A 22,317-nucleotide genomic window follows, 5' to 3' on the forward strand; every position below is an offset into this window, starting at 1 on the left:
ATAGTAATAGCACGATTGGTAAAGTGCTTTACAATTTGTGTGAGGCATTTCTGCATGCATCTTCTTTAAAGCGAAAGGGCTTGCCCCCTTTCCACTCCACAGCATTTATGATTATGTGCATATTGTTCCCAGGGGAGGTTTGGAAGTTATCCAGGCAATGTGTATAGACCCCAAAGAGAAGGAAGGTTGGGGGACTTTCCATCTTGGCAGAAGAGGAACTTGGAATGAGGATAGGAAGGAGGTCATTGGGGTCAACACTGCCTTATTCCTACTGTCTACAGGAGAATTCTGCAGGAGGTAGAACCGTGTGATGGCTGAAAGGGCAGCCTCAAGCACCAGCCTGCCAGGGCCTGAAGCCTGCCTTGTCATTTCTCACTGACTCGTCTGTGCAGTGGAATAGTAATAGTACCCGCTTCACTGAGCTACGGTGAGGATTAAATGAGCTCCTCACCTTAGTTTATGCAGGAGATATGCCAAGTGGTACAGAGTAAGCACTTAGTAAGTATTAGCTCAGGGGCCCTGCCCTCCAATAAATGTGTCAGCCACAGTGTGACATTTTTCTGCTAGACATTTCCACCTAGATGCCCTGGAGGCACTTAAAATTCAGCACGTTCAAAGCTGAACTCATCATTTTTTTCCGAAAACCTGTCCCTCATACGGTATTTCTGACTTTCATGAATGGCACCACATCAACCAGGCACTCAAACCAGAAAGCTGGGAGTCCATCCAGACTCCTCCCCCCTCCTCTCCTGCACATACAGTCGCAGACCCAAACTATTCAGTTTAGCTCCTTAAAATTTCTGCTGACTGTCTCATCCTGCCATCCATACTCTTGTTGCCTCCGCTCGGGCCCACACTGTCTCTTGCCCATCTGTGCATCAGTCTCTGAACCCTTGTAGACACCCATCTCAATCTGGCTCCAGTCCTCAGTTCATTCTTTCTGAGGCTGCCACAGGAGCCTTCCTGAAATGCAAAACTGATAGTCTCTCCTCACCTTAAAACCCTTCCTTGAGGAGCTGGCCCGGTGGCGCAGTGGTTAAGTTTTCGAGCTCTGCTTTGGCGGCCCGGGGTTCGCAGGTTCAGATCCCGGGTGTGGACCGACACTCCACTTGTCAAGCCATGCTGTGGCAGTGTCCCATATAAAGTAGAGGAAGATGGGCACGCATGTTAGCCCAGGGCCAATCTTCCTCAGCAAAAAGAGGAGGATTGGCAATGGATGTTAGTTTAGGGCTAATCTTCCTCACAAAAAACAAAACAAAACAAAACAAAAAAACCCTCCCTTGACTCCCCAGTGCCCACCAGGATAAAGTGCAAACTCTGTAGCATGGCACAGCAGATCTGGCCCTGACTGCCCCGTCTACAGCATCTTTTGCCCTCTCTCCCTCACACCCTTCACTCCAGTCCACCCTCGGTGGAGAAGGTTCCCAGATGCCGTGGGGAGCCTCCATGCTTTAGCTTCACCATCCCGTCCAGCTGGGGTGCTCATCACTCAGGCCACCACTCATCTTTCAGAACTCTTCTCAAGAGTATTTTCTCTCTGAAACCCATTCCTGGCCACCTTCCTCAGGTAGAATTGACCATTCTCTGCTCTCACCACCAGTATCTGCATTTCCTACTCTAGAACCTGTAATAACTTCTGATGCCTGTTGACACGACTTATTTTCCTACTGGGCCATAAAGCCACTGTGAGCAGAAATCAAGGTTGATTTGTGTATCTAGTCCTCGACCCTAGCCAGTGGCACTGTCCCTAGCATATGCTAGTGACCAAGTAAATAAATTCACCTGGACAAGTATTTTTAAAAGGTATGAGGGCTGTGCATTTATAGCTAGCTTTCTTGAGTGTTTACTATCAAAGAGCATTTACATGTATTTTCTCATTTAATCCTCCAACAACATGTGAATGAAGTACTATTATTATTATTCCCATTTTAGTGGGGCAGAGAGAAGTTAAATAACCTGCCCAAAGTCACAGAGCTGGGAAGTAGCAGGGTCAGGCCTTGAACTCAGCTGTTCCTTACCCCAAATCAACTACTCTGTCATGCCTCCACCTCCTAGGAAAACAAGCCCTTGAGGGAAAATGAAATATTCACAGCTTTTCACAAAGCTCAGTTTCTAGAACCTTATAGGAAACCACGATGTCCAGCCTTAGCCGGAGAGGAATCGCCAAGCCATCCTAAAGGCAGGAGAGGCTCTTGGCTGGAGATCTTGTTATGACAATAGAAGTCTGCGGTTTGCAGATGGTTTTTGAAAGGTTTTGGGAGTTAAAGTAAAACAACAAAAGCACTGAAAATTATTTACAATTTATTACTCTCAAGCTTTTATGTTTCAGGAAAACCCAGCAGAGCTGTTCCATGGCGCATATTAAATTCTCTTCCTAATTCACCCTCCCAGACTTCATTTTGGCCTCGTGCAATCTCTTTATTAAAAGAGCATTGTTTAGTGATTTATTATACAAGTCAAACCTGTCTTGCCTTTGTTTCACCCAGTTACTAACTATAATGTTAGACCCAGCCTGGTGCAAAAGCCACCAACACTGGGTGTGAACACCACCATGGCAGTTTGGTTTGAACATTCCTGGGACAGTAAAATTTACACCTTCAGGGAAAGCAAATTGTCCATCTGGAATTCGAGGTGACTTTTCTCCTCCTAACTGAGCCAGAAAACTATTCAAATTATGTTTGTAATTTGCAAAACTCCCTGTTTTGTGATGCTGTCATCCAAGAATGCACAAGAAGACTCAGTTGTGTATGAGCTGAAGGGCTTCTGAAATGCAATCCTTGTACCAGCAAATGTTGCCATCACTCTGCTGTCACTGTGCTTTCATTTTAGATGGCTCTGTGGAGTAGCTGAAATTGTTGATGTTTCTTTTTAATTTTGTGTAGGTAAATTAGGTATTGTGTTTAATACATTTTCAATGTACTTAAAACACGTATTGCATGAAAGGCCTTTTGTCAGATAGGTGTTTTAAGCCCACCCAAAAATGTGTTTTTGTTATAAACCTTGAATACTAGAAAATTTCCTGAGACCAGCAAAATTCTTTATTAGTATCAATACTACTCTGAATTTAATTTTGCCTATTGATTCTAACTTTGTAAAGAAAAGTAGATAGAGGGAAGGAAACTAGCATTTGTGATGTGTTGGGCACCGTATTAGCCAATTAACCTGCATCATTGAATTCTTACCGTCAACTTCAAGGCAGGTAATGTGGTCTCCGTCTAAGCAAGAGGAAACCGAGACTCACCAGGACCAAGTCACTTGCGCAGAGCTGGGGTTGAAACCCAGAGCTGTCCGGTTCCCAAACCTGCCCTCCCCGCTTTCCACCACGGACTGTCCTCTACAACTCCAAATCCCTTTTAGAGAAGGAAGTTGTACTGTAGTCATGTCTGCCACTTTCATTTTGGAGAACTGTTTCCCAATTCTATTCCTTCCGGAGTTATGGTTCCAACATTAACTTTGCAGCTTTAAAATGACCCAGCAGTGGAGTGAAGGATCCATACGAGGACATGTGACAGCATTTTCTGCCCAGAGTTCCTTGTTCTCCACAGAAACCTCTGGCAAGTTCCAGCTGAAGCAAAGAAAGTTAGGTGGAGGGAAAATGAGGCATTTACCCAGACAGCTAGAATCATGTAGAAAGTATTGAGGGCATAGGGAAGGTCAGTAAACTTCTTCGGGAGGTCAAAATTGGGAGAGAGATCCCGCTGCTTAGAGGTGAAGTGCGATTTGGGAACATTTCAGGGAGGCAATAGCATTTAAGCAGAGCCTTGGCCTTGAAGGATGGAGGAAATTCATTCAAGCAAAAAAGGAAACTGTGAACAAAGACAGAGGCAGGAGTGTGAAGGCATTGGTGGGAAATAGGGCATTAATAGTGCTGTGTTGTCAACAGCATTGCTCTTCATAACAGCCCTGTGGCTCAGGTGTCTGGTATAAAACAGAATGCATCCCATAACCAAGTGTATTGCAGTCATCTATTGCTGAAGGAGCAATCTTTCAAATGATACGACACATCTGGAAATTCTGCCTTTTGAATGGTATTGTATATTTGCGTGGCAGTGGTCATGTTAACTAACGTCAATTTTAAGATCCTGTTTCATTTTGCTTTTGCAGAAGGAAACTCCACTGGCCAATGCTGCGTTCTGGGCAGCAAGGAGAGGCAACCTGGCTCTGCTCAAACTGCTGCTGAACAGTGGCCGGGTGGACGTGGACTGCAGGGACAGTGTACGTGTGGATTCACTCGGTAGACGCGTGCCAGGAGCACGCCTTTTCCCTTGTTGGCATGAGAGTTCCTCACGAATACATGTTTCTTTACAATGCTTATCTACTTTTTCATGTGTTTGCTAGCTTTATCCTTTTCAAAAAGTCCAAGGTAACGTGGTGAACTTAAAAACACGTTGGAGGAAACCACTACATGCATAAAACAGAAGGTGGCCATACTAGGGAACGTGGTGCTTCACTGGGAGTCAGAATCGGCCCATTCCAAGAAGGAAAGGGTGTTTAGGCAGGGAATTCAAACCAGCTGCTCTCCTGAAAAGGTGGAGATAATTTAGAGCAGGAGTGGGCTGCCGTGGACATGGGAGTTATGTTTTTTTCTACAAGGATGAGAGAAAGGAGAAATGGATGCCTCCCCTCAGCCTCTCATCCTTTCATTACCTTTACAAACATCAATACACTAATTGGCAATTAAGGGGAACTAAAAATAGATACTACTGCCCACTTGCAGGCATCACTTAGAGAGCCCTTCTCTCCCCAGCTAGAGGCAATGGTTTTTCTGTACTCAGCGGGACTTCACATGTCTGGGGACAGGAGGACCTCAGATGAGAGAGAGAGCAGAGGTGCTTTGATTTTAGGATTTAAATAAATGTGTTTTTCAAAGGAGGCTTATTTCTTGAAAACAAGATGCGCCATTTCCAGCTTTTATTGCACAAATTTGGTAATTGAGATCAGCCACCAGCCAGAGTGAGATATCGCCTACTGGGGGCATCACTGCAGGATATCTTGGGTTTGTACCTGCAGATCCACTCGTACCCTTCTCCAGCTTGCTCTGTGTCCCACAGTCTGAACTGTACAGCCTGCCCCAGTGGACTTACTTCCCTCTGGCTTCCAGTTGGGTTTGGCTAATGGGAGCATTGGTAGGAATCAGGGGTGGGAGGACAGGGACTTTGGGGAGCCCAGTGACCCCCCTTGTTCTGTCTGGCAGCTGCCTCACTCTCTGTGTCCTGGAAGCCACTACCTTCCCCCATGTCTTCAGGCCTGGGCTGGCAGTGGATCCCCACTGTTACTAGCTCCCAGTCCTACACTGTTCTTTGTGGTTTCCCTACACCCCGGGCACAGCTTTGTAAATAGTCTCGTTATTAAACTTTCTCCAGTTATCCCAATTTGAATGTAGCATCTGTTCCTCGCTAGGACCCAGACTGGTAAGGAGTCTTGGGCATCTGTGAACTGGCCATCCCATTCTTACTTGGGTCTTACTGGGTGGCAGTGCCGCACTGGACAAAACTGGAGTAGGAATGTGCCAGTTTTCACCGTGGCTTCATTCACTGACCACATTGAGGACCCCTTTCCCCTTTTTCTTGAAGTCGCCCCTTTTCAGACGCCCCTGTGACCGTCTCCTGACTTCCAGCTTCCCAGGACCACTCACAGTGCCACACACATCGTGCCCCCAGCCCCCCAAGACAGCACCCGTACTCTCAACTTCTTCAGCGTCCTTTCCCTATCAGAAGTCGCTTGTCCTTTTCCACCTCCTTTTCCCTTAGGGCTCACACTCTCACACTCTGGCTGCTGGGTGATCAGTAGCTATTCTTTTTTTTTTTTTTTTTTTTTTTTGAGGAGATCAGCCCTGGGCTAACATCTGCCAATCCTCCTCTTTTTTTGCTGAGGAAGACTGGTCCTGGGCTGATATCCATGCCCATCTTCCTCTACTTTAAATGGGACGCCGCCACAGCATGGCCCGACAAGTGGTACGTCGGTGCACGCCCGGGATCAGAACCAGCGAACCCCAGGCCGCCGCAGGGAAGCACACGCACTTAACCGCTTGCGCCACCGGGCGGGCCCGATCAGTAGCTATTCTTAAAAAAATTTTCTTCTATGAACAGTTACTAATATGTCTATAGTTTAACGTATTTGTTTAAAACAAAAAGTCATTTTATCAGGAGCTTTCTGGAGAAATGACTCCTTACCCAAAGGAGCAAGTCTAAATGATGGTAATTTCAGACGGCTCGTTTGTTTTGAAAGGGCCTCCAAGATTGGTGGTGACAGAAGCAGGGAGATGTTTGGCAACAGCACAGGCCTTTGTTCCCCTCGAAATTTCACTGGGTGGATTTCTGCCTCCTCCACGTGCCACCTGAACACAGAGTGTGGGTTCCAGGATGGTTTCTTCTGGTGGTGAATGACCTCTCGGCTGGTATTGCCCTCGCTCCTGGGGCCAAGCCTGAGGATCACCTAGAACGCTTGTGAGAGGTGTTAGAATGCAAGGAGAGGCCAGGGGCTTTCCTGGGAACTGCTCCTAACCTCAAGTGTTACTGTATTCAAACTGTTGCAACAAATAGCATTGTAAAGAGCAAATACATTATCTCCAGGCCACCCACTATATGGCAAAGCTCTGACTGGCTGACACTCGTTCATCTTCCATTCCTAGATTAATGCTGTCTTCACATGATGTTTACATTTTTTGCTTTGCTCATCTCTCTGACAGACATTTGCCGCATAGATGTGTGATGGCAAGGTTCTTCTAGGCTTTTTAGATGTGTGAATGTGTGTTTTTCACTGTCTTGTTTGTTGTGGTCTTCACTACATTTATATCCATTATATCTTCTATTCAGAATCAGCTGGTTTTTAAAAGGTACATTTTAACATCGGGCAATGAAATGATGTAAACAATCTTTAGAGAATTAAAATCAATCAAGCTAATAGGTTTTGAATATAAAGGAAGTATTTTTGTGTAACTTAATGCATCAACAGACACCACTTCTTCATTCTCTTTCTCCTTTGTCCCAGTCTCTGACTTTTTCTCAGTTGACCATGATGTAGAATTGAAATACTATCCGTAAGAAGCATTTTTGTTATTTGTTTCATTCTTCTTTCCTTCCTTTAAAACAGATAAGCCTAACATTTTTTATTTTCTTTTTTAAATATCCAAATTAAGTGCTTTGTGCTTCCGCTGGATCATGATAGATTTGTATTTTGAGACCAATGGGACCCATGATAAAAAAATTTTCTCACCTCTCATGTAAGAGATACATTCATAGCTTGTCTATTCAGATTGGTTTTAAATCAAGGAATCTTCTATCGTCAGCGACCCTCAGCTATACTGCCTTCCTACAAATCCCACAGATGTAAAAAACACAAGGCTTCTAAGTGTCACTTACCCCCCATACCTAGTGAACCTTCCTCATGTGCAGAACTGTGTGTGTCTCTCTCTTGTCATCCACTCCTGAAAGGCAAGTGGCTGAGTATGCAGAGGTGGTCGTTCAGATTACAATTTCAGTTGAACCCAACTGTAAATTAAACTGCAAAGTCTACTTGAATTGGAAGGGTCCATGTCAGATGGTACGCCTCAGGTCCTTGAATCTTGAAGCTGGAAGAGACCTTGGTGATCATCCTGTCCAACCCCTCGCTTTAAAGATGAGTAAGTGAGCCTTGGGAATTGTAAGCAACTCGCCCCAGGTTACACTGTTGGTTGATGACAGAGGTGGACTTGGATCCCAGGGCTCCTGACTCTTACTTCTGTCATCTTTCATTTCATCGAGGTGCCTTTCATCTTTACCTGAATCAGTTTGAAGATAAAGACTTCTAAATGCATAAAAACAACTGGTACCACTTAACTCATGTGTTGCATTAATAACAGTGTTTTGGCTCAGGAATCATTTAATATGAATCATAAAATGAGACCATTACATCACTGCTGCGTTAAAATGCAGCAACCCTGGTTCACTTGGACTGCATCTCTGATGGCAATGGAAGTAAGTGAATTTTTAAATTGAAAATTCCAGCCTCAGCAATTTGTCACTTTGCTGTTTTTCGTGTAGTCTGCACCATAAGATTATTCACGAGGAGCTGGCCCAGTGGCGCAAGCAGTTGGGTGCACGCGTTCCACTGTGGCAGCCCAGGGTTCGCCGGTTCCGATCCCAGGCACGCAGCAACGCACCGCTTGGCAAGCCATTCTGTGGCAGCATCCCATATAAAGTGGAAGAAGATGGGCACAGATGTTAGCCCAGGCCAGTCTTCCTCAGCAAAAAAAGAGGAGGATTGGCAGATGTTAGTGCAGGGCTGACCTTCCTCACAAAAAAAAAAAAAAAAAAAAAAGATTATTCATGAGACACTTTTATTACTGCAGGAAATTTTGTGCTCGGACATGTCCTGAGTGGAGCTGACGTCTCTGCAGCCTCCTCTCCAGGATTCCTCTCTGACATACGATGGCCTAACTGTTCTTCTCTTTCTCCTCCATCCAGCATGGCACCACACTCCTCATGGTCGCCTCCTACGCTGGTCACATAGCCTGTGTGAGGGAACTGGTTCTGCAAGGAGCAGACATCAACCTCCAGAGAGAGGTAGGTCAAGTTTTACACTTGAATAAGAATGACCCTGGTGACAGAGAACATTTTCACAATAGTGAGTTGGTAAGGAAGACAAGCATAATCATTGCTTTCCTACGTAACAGTAAAGCCCAGATTGCAGACTTTATTGTGCCTAAAATAAGGCCCAGGAATGGACCGTTGGTAGCACTTGAGTTGAATGTATCTTCTCAAGCATGTGTTGCCATCTAGGTAATCAAACCTCTAACCATATTCCTTAAACACTCATGCATTTCATCCCAAGTTTAAATTAGTTCTTCCTTCTTCCTTTGGGATGAGGTGCTGTAGAATTTACAGGATTTTCATAGAGATCATTATATTTTTAGAAGGATTGTTCTTAATGAGCCTCACTTGCTAGACTATCTGAACCATCCTTGCCAAACCATGTTTTCAAAGGACTTCTCTGACTGGCCATGTATTAAGTAAGCTCTCCCAAAAAAAGCCACATGGTGAACATTGAACTAAAATGTGAGCATGTTCCCACACTTCATTCAAGGGCAGTCTCGGGAGTTTGGTCTGGCCAGAGGATTCATTCTTGGTCCAATGTAGAGGAGCAGTTGGTGGCTGGGGCATTTTAACATACTTGGGGATTTGGGTCTGTGGAGGCTGTCTATATTTCCGAGCCGATCTAGGGCCTGGTAAATTAACCTTTATGGAGACACATCCATAGATCATCCCTAGAGTCAATCTGACCTCAAGCCACGCTGACTCAGATCCAAGATGGGCATCCTGGGGCATGCTTTGAACTAGACGGGAGCTCCTGATTTTCCTTGATCCACTCTTATCTGAGGGCCTGCCCTGCACTTGTTGTCTCAGAAAGGACAATTCCTCAACCAAACTTGCATCACACAATATACCCCATCTTCCAGGCTGGACCACCACCCCTGAGTGGAGCAAATTAAGACGCCCCAGGTATAAGGGCTGGATGTTCCATGGGGCATCTAGAAATCTCTTCCATCTCCCCTCTGGGTGTCACCTTGGTTGTGGATCTTGGAAGAGTGACACTTGACAGGTAGAATCTGGAGTCTGATTCTCTGTAGTCCTGGATCAGCAAGGCTGGTCTGTTGAGAGGAGCAATATAGAGAAACTACAGCAAATCCAGCCAAATCTTCTCACAGACAGCTTCTTCCGAGCAGTTCCCCATAACACCAGGTCATTGTTCTAGGTCATTTTCATTTCAGCGGCTAATTTCCTTCTGGGAGAAAAAGGTTTGGGCCCATTTAGAATTATAGTTTAAAATTACCCTAATCTTTTTACTTTTCCTCTCTGCTTTACAGTCTTTGTTTATTATAACTTTAAAGAAAAGACAGATTTTTCTCTAATAAAAACAATATGATCCAGATCTGCTTACTCAAAAATGTTTATCCTGAAGGGCAAGTTCAACATGCACAAAAATCTCTTCAGAACAACTGAGAAAAGCTAAGAGAAGAAGAGAAACATTTGTTTGATTTCTAGCCAATGTATGGTTTTTATGATTTTATATTTATCTGTTTGGTTCCAATTGCTCAACTTATGTTCTTGGAGATGAAAACTGTTGTGCGTTGAACATAGTGGCCCTTGAGGACTTACCAAAGTGTGCCCAATTTAGAGGTAACCTTGTGGTTCAAATGATGATTCTATGTAACTTCCCAGGGGTCCCCTGAATTTCCTGAGGCCATGCCAGTCTTGGGTGATAGAGTTGCTAAGCCAAAGAGAGGCCCCAACCTCACCTGGTCTGTTTTGAAAGCCGAGAGTGCCTAGCAGTGCTGTGGAATGTGCTCATATAGCAGACTTCTACCTTGGTTCATTCTTAATCCATTTTACAATATCAGAATATTTGTTTCCTGAAAAAGTACCTGCCATTGTTTTCTTAGGTTGGCAATCTAGACACACAGAACTTGCTAGAAAGACAAACTGGAAGCTAACGGTCCTGCAAGACCATTGCTCTAGAGAACCAGCAATATTGGCTGAGTACAACCCTCAGGCATAGGAGCTGTACATGCAGTTATCGTGAAGCCCTGGGTTTTGGTAGTAAAGCACGTGCGTGTAAGACCTTTATTCACATTCCAGACGGAAATCTAGCTCCTGTTGTCTACAGATTGCTGCGTTCATGTGTGCAATGATTAATAGTATATATATATATATGTTTGGAACATATGTATATGTTCCAGAATTGACTCAAAAGCTTATTGAAAAACAAATCCTTTCTCTTACTGAAGAAACAATTCCTGGAAATGACCCCTGGTAGTCTCTGAAATTTAATGTCTATTAAGAAGATGAGAGTTTTCCTATTCTAGCTAAGTTTCTTCATCTAGACCTGGTTACATCTTTCTGGAAGCTTTCTGGAACCCAGCATCCTCCACTGTAAGAAAGCAATGAGGACGCTTCCACTCGTTTCTGTGGGAACCAAGGAGAAAGTCACTCCTGCGTTGCAGGTGGAAAGGCTCTGGGAATGGTCACATCGCCTGGGTCTTTCTGGGCAGACTCTGGTAGGGGGCACAGCCTGAGACAGAAGGTCACATCTGGGAGGGTGTTGTCATGTGTTCTGCCACAGTGGTGGACCTCATTGCTCCCTGTCACACACACACACACACACACACCCTTAAGAACAAGCTTCAGAGTAATCAATAATCCTTAGGACATGCTCTTCCTGGCTTCTCACACCTGGATGAGAACCTACCACATTAACATTTCCGAGTAAGCCACTGAAAGACGGTTTTCTCTTCACTGTGTCTGGGAAAGTGTAGTGTTAGCTTCATCCATACTCAAAGCTCTGGAGTGAAGAGCATCTTCATATGAAAAATACCTATTGCTCACAAGAGTGGTATAGTGATTTTGCTCATATTACACAATGATTTGGGTCCCAATCTTTGAGTAAGCTTGTAAAAATGGCTGGGAAGAAAGGATGCTAAAAATTGTGTCTCAGAATATCATTGATCAATTTAAAATTTGGAATCAGGCTGTTTCTTGTTAATATGTCCTATTTTGAGAATATTTTGAGCCCATTTGAGTGAAAATAGATTCTTTCTTGCACTGGTAGCTTTCTACTCTGGGGCACTAAATTTTGTAAGCAGAACTCTGCCACAATTCTTCCCTATGTTAATGAATGCCATGTTAATGAAACACGATACCAAGGATATGAGTTTCCTGTGGCAGCTATAACAAATTACTACAAACGAGGTGACTTAAAACAACAGAAATGTATAATTTCACAATTCTAGAGGCCAGAAAATTCAAGGTGTCCACAGGGCGGTGCTCCTTCTGGAAGCTCTTCCAGCTTTACCCCCTGCAGCTTCTGGTAGCTGTTGGCATTCCTTGACTTGTGGCCCCATCACTCTGATCTCTGCCTCCGTGGTCACGTTGCTTCCTCCTCTTCTCTGTGTCAAATATCCCTCTGCCTCACTCTTATAAAGACACTTGTCATTGGATTTAGGGCCCACCAGGATAGGCCAGGATAAGCACCTCCTCTAAAAATCCCTAACTTAATCACATCTTTTGCCATGTAAGGTAATATTCGCAAGGTCAGGGAATTAGGATGCGGACACAGCTTTTGGGTGTCCACCATTCATCCCATTGCACCAAGAGTAAAATTTTCCTTTCGTTTTGCCACTTCTATGAACAAGGAACACAATCAGTTCAAATGTAGCCCCTTTCTAGGCTAGAAGGTTTATATGCAAGAATGTTTTCTTTTGTTTTGTTTGCATATGTATAAATCAAATGTAATATAACCAAACATCTTTTAAAACCAGCATCTTTCTCTCTCTCAGTCAGGTACAACCGCCCTGTTCTTCGCTGCCCAACAAGGACATAATGACGTTGTGCGATTTCTCTTTGAATTTGGAGCATCCACTGAATTTAGAACCAAAGTAAGAGAACTTTCTTGATTTCATACCCTGTTGAAGAATTTCAGCAGTCATGAGTATTCGTTTCTCTTCATCTAGAGTTTGAATTCGTGTTTCCCTTGTTACAAGATTTTCAAGCCTAAGAAGGTGGGTTTCACAAGGTTACTTTTGCTGGTTCAGGGGTAGACCTAGGGATTCAGTTCAGAACATTACATTTTGACTCTGGGCTCACAACTGCAGACTTTTATGGGGAATTACTTAGATTCTTTCTTGCGCTGGTAGATTTCTCCTCTGGGACACTAAAACTCGTTATCGGATACGGAGCAGGTGCTTTACAACTTTCCCTGTTTTCATGTGTTTTTTTTCCACTTCAAGGTTAATCCCAGTGCTGTGATAGGAATTGTCAGAAGTATTAAGCAAATCCTAGTGAGTCTGAGAGATTTCTAAGGAGCGTGATTTGGCAGACATTTACTTCCTGAGATGTCTTCACTGAAATATATAATATATGATTATAGTTTATATAGTTGGGCAAGGAATTGTGGTTCTTCCTTTAAAGAAGTCACTGATTCTTCATATTTGATATATGGATAAGAAAACTGAGAGTGCAGAAAGATCCATGTTGTGTTCACAATATAATTTTTCATGAAAATGTTTTGTAGTAGGAGAATTTGAACTGCCATAACATTTTTGTAATTGTCAACTTATTTCTGGCCTAATCATAACAAAAAATTCCTGAAAATCTGCCCCCAGTTGGAAACTTTTAGGTTTTCTTAATCCATTGTATGTGATATTTTGATATCAGGGGAGTTTCCGGTGGTTTTTTTATTTTCTGTTAAAATGCTAACTATTAAGTAGATCTGAATTTCAGAGAGGTCTCTGTCTTTTCTGAACCTGCTGTTGGACTGCATGCGTACCTCCGCATGTGCTGAGTATAATAGATAGTAATCCAAAGTACGTGTGTGGAGATATATATATTTATTTATTTATTTATTTATTGCTGAGGAAGATTCGCCCTGAGCTAACATCTGTGCCAATCTTCCTCTATTTTGTACGTGGGACGCTGCCACAGCATGGCCGCCAACAAGTGGTGTAGGTCCATGCCTGGGAACCAGACCCGGGCCACCGAAGCAGAGTGTGGCAAACTTAACCACTAGGCCATGGGGCCAGCCCCAGATATATATTTTTATATTAATTATCATTTTATTTTTCATTATAAAAGTGATACAACTAAAAATAGGAAGTAAAGTTCTACAAACTTAAATCTCAACTCTTTGAACTAACTCAAAATGATCATGTGTGATCAAAATGATCATGGCTGCTTCAGTTGTCTTGGTTAGCAAGTTAATGTTAGCTTAACACCTTGTACCTGAGCCAGTTTGTACTATCCCAGAACTCCACGGAACATGGGGCCCAGGGTGAGCAATTCCACATGTTTCCATTAGGTTGACTGCAGGTGTCCAACAGCTTTCCATGGGAAGAAGGTAATACTGAGAGGCTTTGAGTTTTCATGTGATCTTGTCATCAAAACTGACTTTGTGTCAACAGTTGTTCTCATTGTTATTAATTTTATATCCCAAAAAAATGTGTTTTTAAAAATAAAAAGTATCAGCTCTTCTATGGCAATCATCGTATTTTTATCTATTCTCTTGTTTCATTAGGCAAAGAGCTAGGAGAATTGACAGAACAAAATTTGGAAATGTTGGTGTTCATTGCTGCTATTAAGCAATTTCTTGATGCCCGCCCACCCTACCCACACAACCCCCCACCAGTGGCCTCAGCCCTCCAGTCTCTCTCCTTCATTCCCCAGCCTTCAAAATGCAGCTCTCCCCACCACATAGCCTGTCCCTCACTGAGGCCTTACTTAGCCCTGTGCATCCCCCAAGATCTTACCTGCCTGTGAACACAGTAGCTCTTATAACAGTGTTTCTCCAAGTGAGGCCCGCCTGCCACCTGCACACCACAGTCACCTCACATGACTGGTCAAAAGGCCTATTTCTGGGCCTTACCCCAGACCTACTGAATCAGACTCTCTGAGGATAGAGCTCCAAGGGTAGTCATTTTGAATAAACACTCTATGTCCAATTTAGAAACCACACTATCTTATATTCATGATTTGTATTTTAGAACTAGATCACATGTTCTTGCATTGTTTATAGTTAGCTCACATGTCCACATGCCAGTTCACAGAGCCAAACAAACAACACAACAATCCTAGATGGGAACAGATAATGCCTTAGCTGCATCACCTGAGAAAAACCATTAAGGGTTTCAGTTGACCAGAAACTCAGTGAGTCAGGAGTGTGATGTGGTTGACATAAAAGCCAATTCTAATTTAGGCCACAGAGATAAAAATAGACTAGATGGAACAAAGGCGTGTTCCATGCTACATCAGACCACATCTACTTTGCAGTGCTCTGTTTACTTCTAGGGCCCACACTTGAAAAGAGATCTAGACAACTTGGCACATGTTCAGAGGAAAATACTAAGTAGGATGGTGAGAGGCACATGGAATATGCTATAGTTATCTCCTCTTTTAATGGATGCATATCTTGTCCAATGACGGCAGTGGCCCCAGAGAGTTACCCTATAAGAGCACCTTAATCTCAGAGGCCTACCACTGGGTGAAACCCCAGGGAGAAGCCAACATTTATCAAGAGAGTCTCTGGCTAGAAGCCACAGGAGACTATTCTGGTAATACTAGGACAGAACTTTCTTTACTTTGTTTCCCTTAGTTTCCCTTAGAGGCAAATAGATGATTCTGCATTTGGCATGGGAAATTTCTAAATTAATCATAATAACTCAGTCAAATAACTGTAATACGTCTCAAGTCATCCAAGCATACAACATAATGATGTCCTAATAATGAACTCTGTCATGATTATACACAAAAAGGAAGAGATAAAAGAGGAAAGGTGAATTTGTTATTATATATGGGAAAATTCTTTTCTGAAGTTCTCGCTGCATGAGGAACATCTGCTTGGTAAAATGCGTGCCCGCACTGTTTCTCATGTGTTCATATGTTGTGTGTCCACAGGAAGGGGGCACTGCCCTGTTGGCCGCCAGTCAGTATGGGCACATGCAGGTGGTGGAGACCCTGCTGAAGCACGGAGCCAACATCCATGACCAGCTTTATGTGAGTGTGTTTCAAGGGCGCGCTAGCTCATCCCCTCATCACCATTCTAGTGCTGTCTAAACTCAGACGCCAGAAATGCCCACTTCAAAAATATTTTAATGAATAGTGGGACTTTAATCTGAGATATCAAGGAAAAAAGATACAGTTAGCCAGATGAGCTTTTTCAATGTAGAAACCACATAATCTTATTTACCCATCTTTGTTCTGCCCTTTTACATCTCTTGTACATATGAGATATTTTATGTACCTACACAATTAGGATCTTCAAAAATCATGTGATACACACTTATTCATAACATGACAAGCCTAGTGTATGGACTTGCTGAAAACCAAAATGAATTCTCCTATTCTCGAGTTATTTGGAAGGAAGGACACAAAAAAAGGAGAAATCAGGTTAGTTGGAAGAGAAGTGAGGTTGGGTGGATGAAGACCTGTGAAATACGTGCACGTCATTGACCTTTGAAAGGCATCCACTGCTAGTGTGGGTCTGTGTGCAGCTAATTGGCAATTAGCACAATACTCTAGGGCTCTTGTAATTGATTGTCAGCATAATTCCATAGGATTTATGGCAAATGTTACTCCAGTTTCCTAGGAAAAAATAAAATATAGGGAGATAAAATGACTTGACAGAGTCTTACAGTGAGGAGTGGAAGAATTCCTACCTTCAGCTATGTAGGAAGCGTATTTTAGGCTGTCCTACAACTAGATGTTATCATTTATGCCTGGGGCACTATACTTTCATAGACATGTAGTGAGATGTTCAGGTGTGAACTTTTCCATTTGAACACTTTTTGCGGAGTTTATACGGTTAACTCTGACAAATCACAGACTCTTTGAAGTACGTAGCAGCTAGCCTTCCCCTCTGCACTTCAAAATCTGTAACATCTTTGAGCCTGCGGCATTCCTTCCCAGTTGAATGGCTGAATTACTTGATAATGGTCTAAAGGAGTGATTCTCAATTCTGGCTGCCCATTGGCATCACTCAGGGAGCTTGAAAAAAATACCACTTCCCCGGCCCACCACAGACCAGCTAACCTGGAGCCTCTGAGGGTGCAACTTGGGCAACAGGTGGTTCTGACGTTTGGCCAAGAAACACAAGTCTACAGCTTTGGCTATTTCTTTGGCTGTATATAGGTGAAGTATATCTGAGACTGTGTATTATATATGTATGTGTAGGCTGAAGAGGAAGAGCCCAAGATTTTGGAAAAAGAAAATGAGTTGTGATTTTCATAGCATTACCTTCAGTAGTCAACAATCCAAACTGACTGGGGGGTAGACTTTTACTGTTAGATAATATTCTTCCGAAGGCCCATCAGGTGGCACGTAATCTTAGAAACACAGAGTTTGGGGAGAGCCCATTCCCACTGTAAATTCCTCTCTGTTATAAGGTGACTCAAGAAATTTCATGCACCAAAACTTCTGTTTTATGTTGACTTTTACCCTTACCCAGATAGTCCAAATGTAAATGTTTCCATTAAAAACAGTTGAAATATGGGGGATCCTGGTTAATGATCCCTGAAAACTTCTAGGAACAGAAATTTGTGACGCACAGTAAAAAATCTAATGCATGGATATCGGTTTTAGAAAATTCCCAAGAGTTATCAGCTCATAAGGGCATGGTAGACTTTCTGCAGCTACACAGTAAGGAGCAGCTGAAAATTTTATCCCCCATGTCAAACATTTACTTAAAAAATCTGTACAGGCTGATTAATTTTTTAATGATTGCCTTGAGAGGAGTCTGGAGGCTCAGCTGACACGCACTGGAAATCCAGTGCCCTCCGCTTAGTTGGACTGGCGGAGAAAAGTACTTTGTATTTTCACTTGTGGTTGGTGTTCCTGATGGGAGGGGTGAGAATTAGCTGGAGTAGCTGGGTGTTTTCCACGGGGATGTGCTTGGGTTTTCCACTGAGGTCTAAAAATAATGAGGCTCACCATGTTCTGTGAATGGTATCTGTGTGAAGTGAGCATCTGGGGAGGATGCATGCTCTCAGCTGACCGATGTTTTTGCTAAAATTACCCAATAACATGTCTTCAAGAAAAAAGAAATGTCCAGAACATGTAGACACCCAGTTAAAAAGAAAACTAAAGAAGATTGGAAACAAGCACTTGCTTGGGCTTGTATGCAAGATTGCTTAGTTGTGTTTATAGGTGGTGTTGGTGTCTGCTGGGCTGTCAGGGAGCGGGTTCATGTATATTCTTACTAGGGCAGTTTTTTCTGAGAGCATCTTGTGTTTTAAACCTTGGAGAAACTGCATGTTGGGGGGACGTGGATAAGGGAGCAAGAAAGAGAAGGGAGCGGGGAAGATCTAATTACAAGAACCCTTTTTACTCCCAATTCATAAAATCACACAAAATAGATTTGGGAGACTTGTTTATTTTTTGTTTTTTATTAACAGACTTTTGTTTGTTTGTTTTTTAACTAACACGTAGGTCTTAACTGACAAAAGGATTGAAATAAAAAATTGTATTAAATGTATATATTTTAATCTAATTTAAAAGGGGATGGACTCTGAGATCATGCAACAAAAGCAGAAGGCAGCTAATGAGAAGAAGTCTATGCAGACAAGAGAAAAATAATGACGGGCTATTTGGAAAACCTAGGTGGCTACTGCCAGCTGTGTATCATAAGCTCTGTGACCAAGATTTTGTAGAGCGAACAGTCACTACACATGTTATAACTTATCCGTATAAAACTGTCTATTTTAAACTTCACCTTTCCACCTTACTGACTTAGTGTGATGTTTTAGAACCATTCTTCAAAGAATGAAACACTAACCATGCATGTGAAAAAAAGGGAGGAGACAGAAATGGAAACGTGTATTAAATATATGTATTATTTAATCTAATTTCTTTTAAAATAAATGTAAAAGATAGTTTTTTAACACTTTCAATTTGCTGTCTCTCAGGATGGAGCCACTGCCCTCTTCCTAGCTGCCCAAGGTGGTTACTTGGATGTTATTCGATTATTATTGTCTTCAGGAGCAAAAGTCAACCAGCCAAGGCAGGTAATGTCCGCGTGCACGAAGCGTTGGGCAGGCAGGGCCGCTGTCCTGCCGCGCCACCTACCAGAGATAACCAGTTAGCTTTGGGCGTCTTGAAACCCTTTTGCCTCTGATGCAAGTTAATCTTTGATTAGGGTTTCTCCTATTCTTTGCTTTGGGTTCACTCGAAAGCCTAGGAAGGCAGGCTGACATCACCATTTACTATCTTTAGAGGTTGAGTGTTCGGTGTCTGAGGTCACTCTGCCACCTCCTCTTCAAATAAATTATGGCCGCGCAGAGGTGAGGAGAGGAGAGTGCCTAGGCTGGGCCGTAGGTAAATAGAGGCGGGTCAGGGAGCCTTGCCCCTGCCCAGCCCCTCTGCTTCTCTGCTTGCCCCCACTTCTTGTACCAAGCCAAAGAGGAGCCTGTGTCATTGGAATCAGTAGTAGATTCTGCACCTTCATCTCTCACAATTATAACGCTATTGAGACTTCATTTACCAACAGCAAGCTAACATCCGGCCAATCAATTAATTGATACTTAAAGGAACAGAACTGCAAGGTCATTCAGGCTGCATTTACAAATGGTAAAGAACCATCCAAATGTAAGGCATTATAATTACCTTCTCTTATATAGGATCTATTTCTGCACTAATTAGTTTGATTTTAACAAAACATTTTGGATTAAGGTAACATTACTTTAAAGGTAGTTTTCTAGGGAAAAGTCAAATTGATTTCTTACTAGTAATTACACCCAGGCAGATTCCCACTGTAATGTGACCTGATATGGGAATGCCTTTATGTTCACGTAATAAATAGCTATGGGAACCTTAAGGTTGGTCTGAGCTCTTGGCTACAGGCTTCTTCAGTCTTTAGAAGTCCAAGTGCATAAAGAACCTAAGAAAAGAAAGAGCCTTTGGGCAAAGTGGGTTTGAGGTCAGTAATCCTGAGTTCTAGATCCAGCTCTGCCAATAATTAGCTGTGTGGTGTCGAACAAGTGAATCTCTGGACCTCTCTTCCTTCATCTGAAAATTGGGAGTCTGGGCAGGATGATCTTGATGATCTCTTTAAGCTCCCAAATTTTTGATAATTGTTTTATTCAGTGTTCATTCGGTATTTCTTGAGTACTTAGTATGTGCCAGACACTGCTATGAAGCTGAGATTATATTTTTAGACTTTTAAAGATATTCTTAGGTTTAGATGGCCCCAGGAATACTCTTGAGAAAGGAAGCTTTTAGAAAAAGTTGCACTTCCATACCTGCCAGAGTTGACATTTAGGGATTGGAGTTTAACATTATCTTGTTGGTCCCTCTTATTTTGAAGTTGTTGATTGATTCTGAATCAGACCCTTCATTTTACCAAAATTAAGAAAAAGAATTGGTTGTTTTAAATCACATAAATTTGATTTGGAGGCCATTATTGAGGGTATCACCGTGAATTTAGAAATGAGAGATTATCAAGATTATCAAGTCTTTCTGAAATAATTTCTGGTACTTTGACAAATCTATTTGTCAAATAAATTGTATTATTCATATGCCTAAGGTACTGTTTGTAAAGAAGCAACTTGATATAACGGACTTTTTTTTCAAATGTTGCCTGGATTGTATCCATTTAAACCTAAATTGAGTCATGGGATGACACTGAAGCCAAGCCATCAAAGAGTGAACCAGCAGTGCCGTGGTAACCGCAGCTGTTCCTCATTCCTCAGAAGTGAGGACAACCTGGGCACAGTGGATGACCTGGTCTGGGAGTGGGGGGACCCCGCCCTCGGGTCAAGGAGCAGGTGACATGCCCTTCCAAAGACTGCATCTAATGCGATGGCTTGGAACTGTGAGAGTCCAGCTCTAAAAAGATTGTTATTCAGGAACAGGGTGTTTTATAAAACAAGAATTGGCTTTGGGGGAAAAAAAGCGATGGAGTTTTTTCTTTTTATAGAGTACACTAACCTCTTAGTACACTATCCTCAAACCATAATGTTTTTACTACCTGCCATGAGCTTATAAATAAAAGGTTGTTTAGCTAGGTCAGACTAGTCTAAGCTCCATCATCTCTCAAAGGGTAAACTCTGCCTATTTAATTCCGTCCCAAGAAAACAAGTAGTGTCATAAATAGGGCAAAAATGGTATCAGTCCCTGCTGACTTTGTCACAAGTTATGAGGAGGTTAAAAAAAAAAAAGTCTAATTAAAATGGCCTTTACTTGAGGCTGGCCCTGTGACGTAGCGGTTGGGTACGCACGCTACGCTGCTGGTGGCCCAGGTTCAGATCCCGGGTGCATACTGACGCACTGCTTGTTGGGCCGTGCTGTGGCAGCGTCCCATGTGAAGTGGAGGAGGATGGGCACGATGTTAGCCCAGGGCCAGTCTTCCAGAGCAAAAAAAATGGGGGAGGATTGGCATGGATGTTAGCTCGGGGCTGATCTTCCTCACAAAAAAAAAAGAAAAAAAGGCCTTTACTTGAGAATATTATATAGGTAGGGCACTTGGAAACTAATGTTTTATTCTGAAATCTTATTGTCATTGTAGGAAAATTCTTGAATTTACAAAATAAGGACAAGGATATTTGCCTGCCTTAATTTCTTAACTTTTTTTAGATAAATCTGATTTATCATTTTTGCATTGCCATTCTATGGAGTCCTGACATTTTATGGGATGCTGTGACAGGATGTTAACGAAGTTGCATTGAAATTATTCAGCAGACTTTTGGTCTGAGCTATAGGGAATCTGAAAGGGGATAGTGGGAATGACTTTTCATTGTAACTCCTTCACTGATAAACTAACCAAAAACCTTTTTTAGTACTTTTGTGAGAAGGAATCATAATCACACAGCAAGCCATAGGCAGACGTTGAAAAGACTAAGTTCTTAATTTGAAACTTGAAGATATTTCCCTTCTCAGTTGTCCTAGATAAAGAGGTCAAGAGTCACAAAGATAATTATAATTCACAGTCAGCCTTTTTTTTTGTGAGGAAGACTGGCTCTGAGCTAACTTCCATTGCCAATCCTCCTCTTTTTGCTGAGGAAGATTAGCTCTGAACTAACATCTGTGCCCATCTTCCTCCATTTTGTATATGGGACACTGCCACAGCATGGCTTAATGAGCCGTGCGTGTATCTGTGCCTGGGATCCGAACCGGAGAACCCTGAGCCACTGAAGCAGAGCATGTGAACTTAACCACTACACCACCAGGCCAGCCCCCATAGTCAATCTTAAAACTCATTTTCAGTTCTTTTTATGTGTCCTCACCAAGTAAAGCCAATATGAGTCAACCCTTTTTTATCGTTAGCTGAGATGGCTATTTAGTCTGTTTTTCTATCAACAAAATACTTTGACCTATACTTTTCCCAACTCCACTCACCCACCTTGTTAAAACAATGCTTCTGTAGAGTGGCACAGGTGTGACTCTGTTCACCCAGCACTGAGGTTGGCCTGTCATCTCTCATCTCTGTCTAGTCCCCTGAATGTGCTCGTCAGTATTTCTTTGAAGCCTGACAGAAAGGCCATCTCGTCAAGTGCCTTCTCGAACAGAAGCCCTGGTTTGGACTTGTACGCAGGGTCGCTGGGACCCAGAGAGTCACAGTTCTCTCACGTTGCAAGCTTGGAGGGGTGCACTCAGTGGTGGGCAATGGGAGAAAGTAGAGCCAACTGATTGGCACAGTATCCTGAGGGCTTGGAGATGGGAGCAGACAGCGATAGGGAGGCCCTACTGCTTGCATTCCCTCTGTACATGGTAGGCATTCAGAAAAGGTGTGCTGACTGCCAGAGGACACCCTGTGGCTTGGGCGGAGTGCCAGTGAGGTCTGGGAGGCTGCAGCACACAG

General features: G+C 42.9%; 1 protein-coding gene across 1 annotated transcript in view; it reads left to right on the forward strand.

Moving 5' to 3' along the window:
* The window catches only part of ANKRD29 (ankyrin repeat domain 29), a 52,603-nt gene that overhangs the window by 14,654 nt on the left and 15,632 nt on the right, over positions 1–22,317 (forward strand). Inside the window, exons 2-6 of the mRNA XM_058556799.1 lie at positions 4,105–4,215; positions 8,445–8,543; positions 12,314–12,412; positions 15,423–15,521; positions 18,428–18,526. Of these exons, the coding sequence (XP_058412782.1) occupies positions 4,105–4,215; positions 8,445–8,543; positions 12,314–12,412; positions 15,423–15,521; positions 18,428–18,526 (507 nt within the window). The remainder of the gene's footprint in view (positions 1–4,104; positions 4,216–8,444; positions 8,544–12,313; positions 12,413–15,422; positions 15,522–18,427; positions 18,527–22,317) is intronic.

This window comes from Diceros bicornis, chromosome 16, assembly GCF_020826845.1.
Source record: "Diceros bicornis minor isolate mBicDic1 chromosome 16, mDicBic1.mat.cur, whole genome shotgun sequence".
NCBI classification, from domain to species: Eukaryota; Metazoa; Chordata; class Mammalia; order Perissodactyla; family Rhinocerotidae; genus Diceros; species Diceros bicornis.